Source organism: Oncorhynchus masou, chromosome 24 (assembly GCF_036934945.1).
Source record: "Oncorhynchus masou masou isolate Uvic2021 chromosome 24, UVic_Omas_1.1, whole genome shotgun sequence".
Classification (NCBI taxonomy): domain Eukaryota; kingdom Metazoa; phylum Chordata; class Actinopteri; order Salmoniformes; family Salmonidae; genus Oncorhynchus; species Oncorhynchus masou.
Window position 1 is genome coordinate 74763032 of NC_088235.1, and position 14715 is coordinate 74777746.

The following is a 14715-nucleotide window of genomic DNA, read 5'->3' on the forward strand; positions in this document are numbered from 1 at the left end:
CTTTGGCTTCATCTCCGAAAGATGCCCCCATCAAGGTGACCTGATTGTGTGGAGACCTCGTGAGGCGAGGGCAAGCAGCCAACCACAACGGAGCGAAAGACAGAAAGAGGGCACAGAGTTCACCTGAAGGGGTTTGGTTGAGGTGAGCAGTGTGCCGATGGTAGGAGGCACTATTTTGGTGGTTGAATATAGAGGGGAGTTCGTCTAATATATATTATTTTGTTTTATGGGGTGAACCAAGCGGTTCTTCTGATAGTATGTAAAGCAGTGATCCATAGGAAGTATTCATTTGAGTGCAAATTGCTTTGACTTTATACTATTGGGAAATAGACAGGCAGTTCTCTTTTGTAAAATTGATTCAGAGACATTCCCTGGTTAAATTAATCTTATTTCACTTGGACCTGGACAAAATTGTGTTTGAAAATGATACAGATGAAAGTACATTTTAAATCATGCTTTGAAATGTTTAAATCTTCTGGTCAATTTAAATACAAACCGACACTCTTTACCCTGAATTGGCTAGACAAGATCTTTCAAAGTTGGCCAGACTAGACAGTCAATTTCATTCCAGCTATTTCAGGGACTGAGATATGACTTCAAAGAAAATAATTTGTGTTTGAAAAATCTCTAGTCCTTTTTTATTACACAGAACCTCTTCTGGGAGTGGGAAGTAAAACCCTTCATTTTGATATTAAACCATCTTCAGTTAATTCCACTCATTATTAGTTCCTTCATCTAATCCCTGGTGCACATGACAGGACTAAAACCAGATTAGGTTCTATACACACGAGATGTCTAGTGCCCCCATGTGGCACAAATTTCCAACTACAACTACATCTGATCTCCCATTGACATCAATGCACAATGTACATGAAAATGTGTACAAAAGCATCCAAATAGGATTGAAAGTAAAATTTCACACCTCTCACCGGTAAGGTCCTCAAGAAGCTTTATTATCTTGACACGCGTTTGCATATAAAAAGGGACATGAAAAACGTGGTTCCTACTTACAGGTAGGAAACAATGATAGCATGATCACAGCCTTTCCAAATGGCGATATGTGCAATACAACTGCATTGATATCCAATACTTCATCATATTGGATATGGAATCTGTCTTTCGTGACATCTGCTAGGAGGCAGCAGCGCTGTGCAATCTACTGTACAAACTCTAAAGGCTGATCTAGAGTCGGGGTTTGCGGTGGCCATGGGCTTGTCAGAGTCAATAGTTGTCCGTTGACTGATCTCAGGACAGTGTGGAGGGAATCCTTCTCCAGAGGCCTCCGCACAGGCAGTTCTTGATCCAGCGTCGCTCCCACTGCTTCATTGCGCTGGTCTTGTTGGGTGAGCGGAGCATGGTCACACAGCCACACCTGAGATGGAGAGAGAGAGGAAGAAAGAGAGAGAGAGAGTGAATAAATATTGAAAAAGCAGGGTCGGGAAAAGACACTCTTCAAATTGTTGCTTGCTTTGGACCAACAAAAAGGTTCTTCAAGTGTAACGTTACATGTAGAGGGATATGCTGACGTTATGATATAATGTTAAGGGAAAAATAAGGGAAAGATGCAAGTGCTAGGGAGTGGATGAAAGCGCAAGTTGGTGTCTGACCGGGTGCAGGCTTTGCTCTCCTCTGTGGGGCAGACTCCCATGTGGAGACAACGTAGGTTATCCATCCTCTGGGCTCCTGGAAACACACATTTTTAGCAAATGGGCTGTTACTTTTTCAACTTTACAGCAGGCTGAGCTTCATCTGACCCCAAATGGTGAGCCAATGACAACCGTGTTTTGAATTTTTGCGTCAACATAGTACAGTGCTCCTGCCTTGGTCACTTGAGCACTATCCCCAATTGAAACCCTAAAAAGTCTACCAGGTACCCTAAAAAGAAACTTTTCTAAATGCCAGCTATCCTGCTCCTGTGGGTCTCACCTAGAGAAGATCTCCACCTGGGTGGTGGAGTTGAGACCCGGAAGGCTGTAGGGCTTGCCAAACTGCAGCCGCAGAGGTTGCTTGCCCTGCTGCTTGCAGATGATGCCGTCATTGACGGGCAGCCAGTCCATGCTGGGCACCAGCAGCTGGCTGGGCAGCAGGCAGCACTCGTCTATCAGCGGCTCATCAGGCTCCTGGGGGTGGCCCTCGTCCCGAGCTGGAGACATACATGGGTGAAGGCCAGGCCCACATACAGTGAGGTCCAAAAGTATTTGGACAGCAACATGTTTCGTTTTGGCTCTGTACGCCAGCACTTTGGATTTGAAATGACACAATGACTATGAGGTTAATGTGCAGAAGGTTAGCTTTCATTTGAGGGCATTGTTATCTATATCGTGTGAACCATTTTAGAAATCACAGCACCTTTTGTACATAGTCCCCCCATTTTAGGGAACCACAAGTATTGGGTCCAATTTACTTACAGTATGTGTATTAAAGTAGTGAGTAGTATTTGGTCCCATATTCCTAGCACACAATGACTACATCAAGCTTGTGACGAGTGAGTGAGAAATGATGATGAGTGAGAAAGTTAAAGGCACAAAGATCATATCAAGACATGCTAACATCTCGCCATTACCAATAACAGGGGAGGTTAGCATTTCTTTGGGGGGTTAGGTATGATATTTATAACTTTCTCACTCATCATTATTCACAATTCATTCATGATTAGCTGTAATCCACATTAATGTAGTTTAGAAACCGATTTTTATTCATATATATATATATCATTTATTTTGTGCCCAATAGATGGGTAAATAATGTAATTTTCTTGTAACTTTTATTGTGTGTGTGTGTGTGTGTGTATATATATATATATATATATATACACACATAAATCCAACAAATTTGTCATCACAAGCTTGATGTAGTCATTGCGTGCTACTTTTGACAACTTAAATACATGTGAATTTGTCCAAATACTTTTGGATATTGGGCAGGACTCTCCAACCCAGTTCCTGGAGGACTACAAGGGCTGGGCGATACGGCCTAAAAATCATTATTTATTTTTTATATATATTTTTTTAATGTTCTCTAAATTAAGCTAGTTGTCCAATTAGAAATAAAATACACTGCATTTTAAACAGTCAACAATAATCAAATGAATTCAGGGCTTGTGAAATGACATAAATATAAGCCTTCGACAACCACTAATAATGACATTATTTGATCATTTTTTTACCATAATCACTGATCTGGTTTTCATGTCTTTTGTTTACAAATGTAACCACAAATGCATAATGCACATTCACTAATAATGACCAACTTCTTGAAGCAGGCATTATAGAAATTGAACACAGACCCCATAAACAACATCTCAAGCACAAGCCCACATACTACTGAGTAGCCAGGTAATCTTTATATTTTAAAGTCTAGCCAACTTGGATCTATTTGCTAGCTAACAAGGCAGAACAGTTGAATTGTTATGAACACACCCTTCTGTCCGTCTCCAACTGTTTGAACAGCATGTTGGCCTGTCCACTTTGTTCAAATGTTGAAATCAAGTGGCCTACCTTATTTCTCGGAATAAGAACGAGTTGCCAATTCCTTATATAATTCTATTTTATGCTCATTGCACTTTTACAAAACGCAGACTAGATGGCTAGTATTCCAAGTCTGTGGCTAAAATCCTACTAGTACTATGTGGTACCGCAATGCCGCGCACAACAGAAACTTGAACATTCATTTTCCAGAATCAATGTTCATTGTAGCTCTTGATCATGGACGAAGGAGTCTTCTGTAGGGAGGAGTTTTGTTAAGAGCCCAGACGCTCAATCTGAACATTAACGCGTCGCTTGCGGTACGGTTTTGGAAGCATAAGGACCTTTCATATCAGCAATTATTATAATATTTTTTTTTAAATAAAACTAAAGGTTAAATTGATACACACCTTGATAGGGTTAGGGTTCCCACACGGCCATATCTCCATGTTATAGCGCTTGCTTACAGAAGAGAAGAGGCGAGCACCTGGGCTAATTAGCCACCAAGCTGCTCCAAACACACATGTGCAAGCATAACTCGGGAAGTCCAGTTCTGTCGGTTGCAGGCACCCATGTCTGTATGGATCTGTGCAAAACTGCTACAGTAAGTGTATATTTTTGTATTTGAAGGATTCTTTCTGGCTGATGAAAGAGAAGGGCCATATGTTTTCAAAAGCCGCGTTTCGGGAAAAAACCCTTGAATGACTAGGTTTTCTAAAACTTTGGACCGGTAGTGTACCCCCATGCATCCACATAGTCAGCTACACATGTTCGCCCCATCCTTACAGCCGAGCCAGAGCTTGGTGAGCAGGCGGAAGAGGAGCGACATGCTGTCCTGGTTGTCCGAGGTGGCCGTGTAGATGGGCAGGCAGCCAGGCTTCAGCAGGCCCCAGATCCGGATCATCACCATCATTTCACGCAGCATGCCCCAGGGACGAGCCGTCGCGCAGGAACCCAAAGCCGGGACGCACGATGGAGCCCTGAGAGAGGACACAGGTTAATACAGACAGACTGGATAGAGACAGACAGCACAGACACACACTCTATACTGGCACCAACTCTACATTCGATAGAACGCTACATTCTTTCAATGCAACATCACATCATTAATATCAAATGTGGTAGGCATGGGGTTCTGAAGCATTGCACAATTTTTCAGCACGTTGTGAAAAGGCCAACACAGATAGCTCGATTTAATGGAAATGTAGGAGTAAATACACACACAAATGGTGGTGCACTGGAGACCCACCTGATTGGGTAGGTTAGCCATCAGGTAGAGCACAAAGTCTCCCACCCATTGGATGAGCTGCTGCAGAGACTGGAGCGGGGGGCCGTCCAGCACAAACTCCTCGGTCTTCAGGTTGATCATCACCTTATCGATATCTACGGAGAGGGGGAAGGTCAATCTCAAACAGAATCACTGACGTCTTGAAATAAAACGTCCCATAATTGTAGGTGCTAACTAGCAGATAGGAGGGCCAGCCTTATGCCTACAGAATCGGTCTGGTCAACAATAACAGCAGGTCACTATGTACAATTCAAGCTCGGTTACAAACTGAAAAAAGTTCCAGCCTCACATTAAAGCTGCGTTATGTAACTTTTTGGGCGACCAGACCAAATTCACATAGAACATATCTACCTCGTCATTTCTATGTGTGCTTATGCCTCCCATTCTTAAGTTTTTGTACACCAGCTTCAACCAGCTAAAACTACAATATTTTTGGTATTGAAAAGATATTTCATAGCGGTTTAGATGGTACAATGATTCTCTACACATTGGTTGAAATTAGGGGAAGTATTTTAATTTTAGCAAGCAGGAAATTCCTGCATATTGCACCTTTAAGTGAAATTGGTGTCTGAAGTAGGATCCGTCTATTCAGGCTCGCGCTGCCGTAGCCGCCGACAGCTTACAGAGAGAGGCCTTCACTGCGACGATGCATTTCATTCCAAACTCATTGGCATTAATATGAAATTGGTCCCCCTTTGCTGCTATAACAGCCTCCACTGTTCTGGGAAGGCTTTCCACTAGATGTTGGAATATTGCTGCGAGGAGTTGCTTCCATTCAGCCACAAAGGCATTAGTGAGGTCAGGCACTGATGATTGGCGATTAGGCCTGTCTCGGGGTAGAGGTCAGGGCTCTGTGCAGTCCACACTGATCTCGAAAAACCATTTCTGTATGGCCCTCACTTTGTGCATGGGGGTATTGCCATGCTGAAACAGGAAAGGGCCTTCCCCAAACTGTTGCAACAAAGTTGGAAGCACAGAAATAATGTCATTGTATGCCGTAGCGTTAAGATTTCCCCTGAACCATGAAAAACAGCCCCGGATCATTATTCCTTCTCCACCCAATTTTACAGGTGGTACTATGCATTCGGGCAGGTAGCGTTCTCCTGGCATCCGCCAAACCCAGATTTGTCCGTCAGAATGCCAGATGGTGAAGCGTGATTCATAACTCCAGAGAACGCGTTTCCACTTCTCTAGAGTACAATGGCCGCGAGCTTTACACCACTCCAGCCAACGCTTGGCATTGCGCATGGTGTTCTTAGACTTGTGTGTGGCTGCTCGGCCATGGAAACCCATTTCATGAAGCTCCCGATGAACAGTTCTCGTGCTGAAGTTGCTTCCAGAGGCAGTTTGGAACTCGGTAGTGAGTGTTGCAACTGAGGACAGGGTATTTTTACTCACTATGATTTACATCACTCAGCGGTCCCGTTCTGTGAGCTTGTGTGGCCTACCACTTCACGGCTGAGCTGCTGTTGCTCCTAGATATTTCCACTTCACAACAGCAGTTAAAGTTGACCGGGGCAGCTCTAGCAGGGCAGAAATCTGCGAACTGACTTGTTGTTACGGTGGCATCCTATGACAGTGCCATGTTGAAAGTCACTGAGCTCTTCAGTAAGCCCATTCTACTGCCAATGTTAGTCTCTGGAGATTGCATGGCTGTGTGCTCGATTTTATACACCTGTCAGCAACGGGTGTGGCTGAAATAGCCGAATCCACTCATTTGAAAGGTTGTCCACATACTTTTGTATATATAGTGTATATTTCAATTTCCCGTTGCATAACAATTCACTACGGTGTGCCCTACTGAACACGACCCTGGTCCACCTACCTGCTGCAGGGCTTGGTTCTGTCTCATGTACTCTTCATGAAGCTTCTCCACCAGGTTATGGACCATGCCCGGCTGCACGTGGAGCAGCACATCCCACCAGTCGTAGCCCGTCACCATGCAGTACTCCAGCAAGAACAGCAGGTGGCGCAGCAGTGTGTTCATGTCCAACATCTGGCCCATGGAGGGAGACACACGGATCATGTGCAGCTGAGGAGGGGGGAAAAGAGCCAAAGCGGAGATCTAACATTTGGCTGTAGTTTTTTTGTTGCTGTTCATATTTGGGGGCTGATTACCAGAATTAAGGACAGGGATATGGATAGCTTATTGTTGCAAGAGAGGATAAAGGTATGAGTTTTTATTTTTTATTTTGCCTTTAGACCACACACTGCTGTAAGCTTTAACACCAACGGCTGGTTCAAGGGACATTGAAGGTAAAAATACAATATTTTGCCTTTTTTCAAAAACGTCAGCCATCTAAGCTATACTATCATCTACCGAGATAAAAGGGCGATACGAGTACTGTGTGGGGACATTTTAAGGTCACTGCATAGTCAACGGATCTGAATGCATTGACGGGCGATTGATGTGTTCCAACTAGCTGATTTGTGCTACCGTCTCTCACCTTCCCGCGGTTGTCCACTCCGGCCAGGTCCAGCGAGGTCCAGGAGAACTGCAGGGCCTTGAAGTGGACGGTGTGGCCGCCGGCACGCTGCCGCTTGATGGCCGGCTCGTCCCCGGGCCGCTGGGAGGAGCCCGAGGAGGAGCCATAGAACACGCCCATAGTGTGGAGGGATAGCCGGTGGAGGATCTGGATGCTGCCATCGTGGAAGGCTAGAGCCAGTCCTGGGAGGGACCACCATACAGAATCTCATCAGACGTAATTAACTTTATTGATCTCCAAAGGTGGACATTGACACCAGCAGTACACACAAATAGGGGCAACACAGTGAGTGTATAACACTACACACTTTCTCTGCCATTATACATCAATCTGTCTTGACACAACTGTGTTGTGTGGGACACATTCAATGTAGCTCCCACTTCCCGACCATGTTTCTTGAGCATAGAATGACTTCTTCTTTGGTGGGTTTAATAGTACTGCAAATCAACATTCTGGAAAGGTGTATGCTGCCACCTGAAGTAATCAAGAGTAGATATGGAGGGTTCAATGATGGGTTATTGGGCACTTACCGAGGCCTGGGCAGAACTTTGTGTCCGACGCCACCTTTAAGTCAGGGTTGGAGATGGAGATGGGCAGCTTGGGCAGAGCAACGGCCGACACGCGGTCCAGGTCATTGGTGGCTGAGAGGATGCGCCATTTCAAGATCATCGGCTGTTTCTCACCCACTTGTGGGGGTGGAGAGGAGAAAGGGTGAGCAAGGGTTGTGTCTGTGTGTCTTTATGGGGGCACCTCAATTGTGGAATCATTAACTGCTCTCCTTTCCTTAAACTGTATTGATCTGAAAACACAATGGAGGGTTCCTAAAGATAATTTACTGTCAACTGTTCATTCTTTAAAGAAAGTGGACAATTGGAAACAACTTTAAACTATTGAGATACTCCCTATAGCTATACTTATATTTTCCATTAGAGTTCTTCCTGGTTTTTGTTGTTCTCCTCCTTACCTACTGGTGAGCGATGCTGGAATATGTTATTAACAGGGAGGCCTTCTTTTCGCAGTGACCAGCACTCGACGATGCTGCCCATCTGACTGGAGGCACACAACAGCACCTAAAGGAGTATTAATATCATAGTCATATACACACACACACCTCAGTCAACTGGTTAACACTCCCTGCAATTTAACAGGACTTTGTATCATTCATTAAAAAGTAGGGCTGTGGCGGTATTGGATTTTTGGATGTTGGTTATTGGTCAGCCAAATGACTGTGGTCAACGTAATAACTGTTTGAATAGCAAGAAAAATGATTATACATTAAAAGATGCACATTTCCTCCTCCTGACTGCGTGTGCTGCAGGGAGGGGGGTGTTGTCTAGGCAACCAAAGACTTGTTAGCTACAACACCTGGTTCGTTTCAGCAAGGAGCAACAAAGTTTCATCACGTTGTAGAGTCCAAGTTACTGTAGTGTCCATGTCACTGCAGAAACGGACTCGACCGCACGAATGTCCGGCTGTTCTGTCGTCAGTAAACTGTGTTTTTTTTACGGTTATGACTTTTATTTTATTTTCATGCCGCTCTTCATACAAAACCATCAATCACGCGGTTATACGGTAATTGTGCCAGCCTTAATTAAATGTATGCGCTACACTGTTTGAATACATAAACTCGGGGGGGGGGGAACGTCCTCTCACTGTCAACTGCGTTTATTTTCAGCAAACTTAACATGTGTGAATATTCGTATGAACATAACAAAGATTCAACAATTGAGACATGAACTGAACAAGTTCCACAGACATGTGACTAACAGAAATGGGAAAATGTGTCCCTGAACAAGGGGGGGTGAAAATCTAAAGTTAACAGTCAGTATCTGGAGTGGCCACCAGCTGCATTAAGTATTGCAGTGCATCTCCTCCTCATGGACAGCACCAGATTTGCCAGTTCTTGCTGTGAGATGTTACCCCACTCTTCCACCAAGGCACCTGCAAGTTCCCGGACATTTCTGGGAGTAATGGCCCTAACCCTCACCCTCCGATCCAACAGGTCCCAGACGTGCTCAATGCGATTGAGATCCGGGCTCTTCGCTGGCCATGGCAGAACATTGACATTCCTGTCTTGCAGGAAATCACGCACAGAATGAGCAGTATGGCTGGTGGCATTGTCATGCTGGAGGGTCATGTCAGGAAGCCTGCAGGAAGGGTACCACATGAAGGAGGAGGGTGTCTTCCCTGTAACGCACAGTGTTGAGATTGCCTGCAATGACAACAAGCTCAGTCTGATGATGCTGTGACACACCGCCCCAGACCTGACGGACCCTCCAACTCCAAATCGATCCTGCTCCAGAGTACAGGCCTCGGTGTAACCCTCATTCCTTCGACGATAAACGTGAATCCGACCATCACCCCTGGTGAGACAGACCCGCGACTCGTCAGTGAAGAGCACTTTTTGCCAGTCCTGTCTGGTCCAGCGACGGTGGGTTTGTGCCCATAGGCGACGTTGTTGCCGGTGATGTCTGGTTACGACCTGCCTTACAACAGGCCTCCAAGGCCTCAGTCCAGCCTCTCTCAGCCTATTGCGGACAGCCTGAGCACTGATGGAGGGATTGTGCGTTCCTGGTGTAACTCGGGCAGTTGTTGTCGTCATTCTGTACATGTCCCGCAAGTGAGACGTTCGAATGTACCGATCCTGTGCGGGTGTTGATCTAATCTGAGACCTGATCTGCCACTGCGAGAACGATCAGCTGTCCGTCCTGTCTCCCTGTAGCGCTGTCTAAGGCATCTTACAGTACGGAATTGCAATTTATTGCCTTGGCCACATCTGCAGTCCTCATGCCTCCTTGCAGCATGCCTAAGGCACGTTCACGCAACTGAGCAGGGATCCTGGGCATCTTTCTTTTGGTGTTTTTCAAAGTCAGTAGAAAGGCCTCTTTGGTGTCCTAAGTTTTCATAACTGTGACCTTAATTACCTACTGTCTGTAAGCTGTTAGTGTCTTAATGACCGTTCCACAGGTGCATGTTCATGAAATGTTTATGGTTCCTTGAACAAGCATGGGAAACAGTGTTTAAACTCTTTACAATGAAGATCTGTGAAGTTATTTGGAATTTTACAAATTATCTTTGAAAGACAGGGTCCTGAAAAAGGGACGTTTCTTTTTTGCTGAGTTTATGTTGTACTGGAAAGTGAAAAAGCTGGAAAGAACTCCCAATAAAGGACACTTGGAAAGATAATGTGTTCACAGTGTGTGTCTCTCACCTGCTCAGAGTTCTCCCTGGTGAGGAACTTGAGGTGTGTGACGGCCGGATACTTGTCCCTCCTGACCGGGTCTGTGGTGCAGCGCATAAAGAGTGAGGGCAGCAACTCCGTGTCGATGCGACACTTCTCGTTGACCACGCTCACGCACACCTTGAGTAAGGATCACAATAATGGCATTGCAATAATAGTACCACTTGATACATTACATTGGAGGAAAACTTCATATAATCGTACAGTAAACCCTCATTACAAGAAAATAAAATGCATTAGCATTTGTACAGTGTCGCTTGCCAGACTTATCAGAGACACGATGACTGGCTAGCACTTCTGGTGTTAGCCAGTAATGATGAAAAATTCAATATCATTGCTAGCTAATACCTTGTAGAACTGCACAGGTGAGGAGCTACTGCTGTCCGTTGCCGCCACCACGATGTTGCCCCCGCCGGTGAAGGCGATGTCGGCCAGGGCAACTCGGCCCCTCAGGCGACACAGGCTCTCGCTGGCGGTCAACAGCTGACCGTTGGGCTTCAGCAAGGACACCGTGACCAGGCCGCTCACAGTCACTGCCAGCCAGCCTTCCATGGGCTTACCCCCGAACAGCGTGAGAGACGGCGAGAACCTGACCCGTGAAAACTTCTCCCCAAAGTTGGTGGAGCCTGACTGGGGTGGGGGAAGGTTGGAGGAGAGGTAGAGAGAGAGAGTGGGTAGTAGCACATTTCAACAAACTAAGTGGAAAATTACAGATATGTCTGTATATGCAAGTTATATGCAGCGCTACACAGCCATTTTACAGCACCCCTGCCAAATAGTGACATATAGAATATTGGCAGATCTCAAGAGCTTACCCTCATGGGAATTAGCCGTTTCACATCCCTTACATATACAAGACTACATTGAAATGTTTCTTACAGAAGAAACATGGAAAGCATATGCATAACCATTGTAGAAATTAAAAAGGGAACAAATTAGGAGATTATGGGAAAAGTATTAGACTAAAGGTGAGGACACAACAGTTCACCTGACAAGACTGAATCCAAACATTACACTGTTGATATTATGTGCATTTTACATTTACTGGACTTTTTGCAGCATTTGTTGATAACGAAATCTGAACATACTCCGGATACATTCAGTAACATAATAAGAAATAATATAATAATTATTGGAAAATTTGGAGTAGTTGCCAAAAAGTAAGGCCAAAGAAAATCACAAGGGTTTGAGTGAAAGGTCTAACTGGTGTTTCCAAGTGGCCATACACCTTTCCAAAGTATGCACAGTTCCTAAGTAATTTTAATGCACTTTTATGACTCAAAGAAGTGTCTTAAACTATAAGGTGCATTTTTAAGCTCTCCTAGCTGTGCCATTGGGGAACTAGAGCAAGCACACTAAGTTGTTTTGATGTGAACCCAGCCCTGCATTCCCGCCTTTACACAATTACTGTTCTTGCTTACGCAATCAAAAAACGGTCCATTATAAATCGCAATCTGTGTCAGGTGGGCATAATTTGAACGTTTGCTCGGTTGTCAACATGACAAGCTAAATTAAAAAATACGATTTTACAGTGTTAGGTTTCATACGGCAATTCAGATGGTAATTTTGGTGCGCATAGAATGGAGTCATGAGTTCATTCTGATGTGTGGTCCGCGGCAAATTTTATTCAAAATACAACAAACATAGGCTCATTCTGTTCAGGACAATGTAAAATCATCTTGTAACTGTACATCAAACATAGTGTTCCTAAACCTTGACACTGTGTATTACATAGGTTTTATGATATGGAAATGTGAAGTGGACATTTGGACTCACGGGTGTTTGGCCTGCTTGTATGATGTTTATTATAAACAAATTCTTATTTACAATGACACCCTAGGAACAGTGGGTTAACTGCCTTGTTCAGGGGCAGAACAACAGATTTTTACCTTGTCAGCTCGGGGATTCGATCTAGCAACCTTTCAGTTACTGGCCCAACGCTCTTAAACTTGTCCATAAAATACTGACAAAGTAATAAATCATAAGGTCCACACAGACAGTTGAGAAGAGCTGGTCGACACTGTGAATATTAGAAAAAAACTGGTCCATTACCATCTCCACATGCAGAGCCAGCTTGACTCCATTATGCAGCCAGGACAGAGCTACGATAGGGTCTCCGTCCACTGCACTCCCTAGTGAAGTCTCCCAGCTGTTCACCAGGTGATCTGTCATCGCCCAGCACTTGATCTGCCCGTCTCCATCAGCAGACAGCAACCTGGAACACACAAAGACACATGAACGGATGCAATCGTGCGCACGCGCACGCACACACACACACACACACACACACACGCAACCTTTAAACTCAATACACCGGGGACACTTCCTGGCATTGATAGGACTGATAGGGCAGTTGCACCTTTAAAGGAATAATTCACTCAAACTACTTTTCAATAACTTGCCACATTGTCATGATTATGTGGCAAGTTACAATTTGCATTTTGAAAGACCTATATCTTGAAAAATTGATTGCTGAATCCAAACATTTTGGGACTGTATCAACAGTGGACTAATTAAAAAAAAAATAATAATAATAAATATATATAGTTTGAGTGGATTATTATTTTTCCTTTTAAGGGTGGATTTGGTGTTACTACTATGTTGACCCACCTGATTGGTCCCACTCCAGACAGGATATGACCTCGGCATGTCCAGAGTAAATGGAGTACACATCTCATGGGTGCTCTGTGTCAATGATGTGGACCATATGACTGACTTCTGAAATAAAGCAAATTGCTGCAGTGCATGTTCTGCTAATCAAGTCACTAGGCGTTGAATTACATATGCAAAATTATATCCGTTTATAGGATCAAAACTGATATGGCAATGGGATTTGTTTGATTTGCTTTACACAACATCAAAACTGTCAGAAGATCAGTACCAAAAGCACAGCTGTCTACCTTTCTCATCTTCTTCATTTTTTAGGTCTGTGGTAAAGGCAACTAGGTACCTGCAGGACCAGGCACACGCCAGTGGGATGGTTGGACAGTGGTTACTCTTGGGTCTCTTCTCCCACTCACAAACATAGGCCACCTCCATCATTCAACCATACACTTGTCCACTGATTGAGCATGCGTTTTCAGTCCTTGTCCAATCAGAGAAATTGATATTTAATCAGTCCCTTTGCGTGGCTTCGTTGGACTACACTTTGCAGGTATAACACACGCAAGAGACAATTCTAGCTAGCTGCATGTCAAATTTGCTTGTATCACTTTCTTTGCAATCGTATTCTTCTAACTTCGTCACTTATTAGTTCGTTAGGTTACTTAGTTAGCTAACCGTCATATGCTCATGTATGTTGCTCTGGATAAGAGCGTCTAACTCAAATGTAAATATGTTTTAATAAAGCTTACTAGCTAATATGCATTAGCTGAGTGCATAAACTAGATGGTTTATAGAAATAAGTATCCTGATTAGCAAGCTAGCATTAGCTAGATAGCATATAACAATGGTAAAATTTGAAGAACCTGACCATGAAGCAACTACATTAGACGAACTGCTAATAAAAGCTAAATGTACATCTCTTATTCATAGAACTAGTAGGTGAGATTTAAAATGTATTTCCTTACCATCTATCTAGCACTGTGCAATAAATCATGGGCGTATTAATTAGTCAGATCCTGTTGCAAAACATTTTACAACGGAAACCATTTACTCCCAAAAGTAAAACGTTTTGCAACGAGAGTTTCTATTGGACAAATTGTCCAAAAAGTCCCTCTCCGGTTGTCGTATTCCGTTGTAAAACGGTTTGCAAATCTGATGTTAATTTGACAAAACTTTTTACAACGGAATATGACTAATGAATACATCCCATCCAACTACAAACAAAATATGGGTCATTGCAAGAAGAGATACAGATTTTGTCAAATTAACTTTTGTCATAATCATAGCAGGTTACGAGAACTATACGCAGCAGATTAGGATAAGGTTAGCTAAAATACAACAAAATTAAACTTTTTACGTAAATTTGACAAAATATGGATACCATATTGCTACCTTATAGTCATGAACACAAAGATGGTACGATAGGACCCCTGACAGCGAATTTAGACCTATTTTGAGTTGCCTGCAACATTTTTTTAAATAAATTGCGTTTCCTTGGTAGATTATAATTTCATCGAAAACGAATCAGTTTAATCTGTCAATTTTTGTTTACACTGAATATATATATATGTATATATATGTATTATCCTTTTTTTTATAAAGTGTATGGACGTTGCATCTACAGAGGGCGCT

The 14715-nt window shown here is 43.7% G+C and overlaps 1 protein-coding gene across 1 annotated transcript; it reads right to left on the reverse strand.

The window, feature by feature from the left end:
• Positions 1-932: 932 nt before the first annotated feature.
• On the reverse strand, positions 933-14691 carry LOC135511442 (mediator of RNA polymerase II transcription subunit 16-like). Its single transcript, XM_064932949.1, is given in 16 exon segments — positions 933-1372; positions 1608-1683; positions 1927-2143; positions 4251-4392; positions 4394-4444; positions 4714-4847; positions 6574-6784; positions 7200-7420; positions 7769-7924; positions 8203-8308; positions 10450-10599; positions 10828-11109; positions 12532-12694; positions 13090-13197; positions 13380-13564; positions 14049-14691. Coding segments are annotated over 13 exon segments (1920 nt in total). The 5' UTR covers positions 13158-13197; positions 13380-13564; positions 14049-14691; the 3' UTR covers positions 933-1372; positions 1608-1664.
• Positions 14692-14715: the final 24 nt, after the last annotated feature.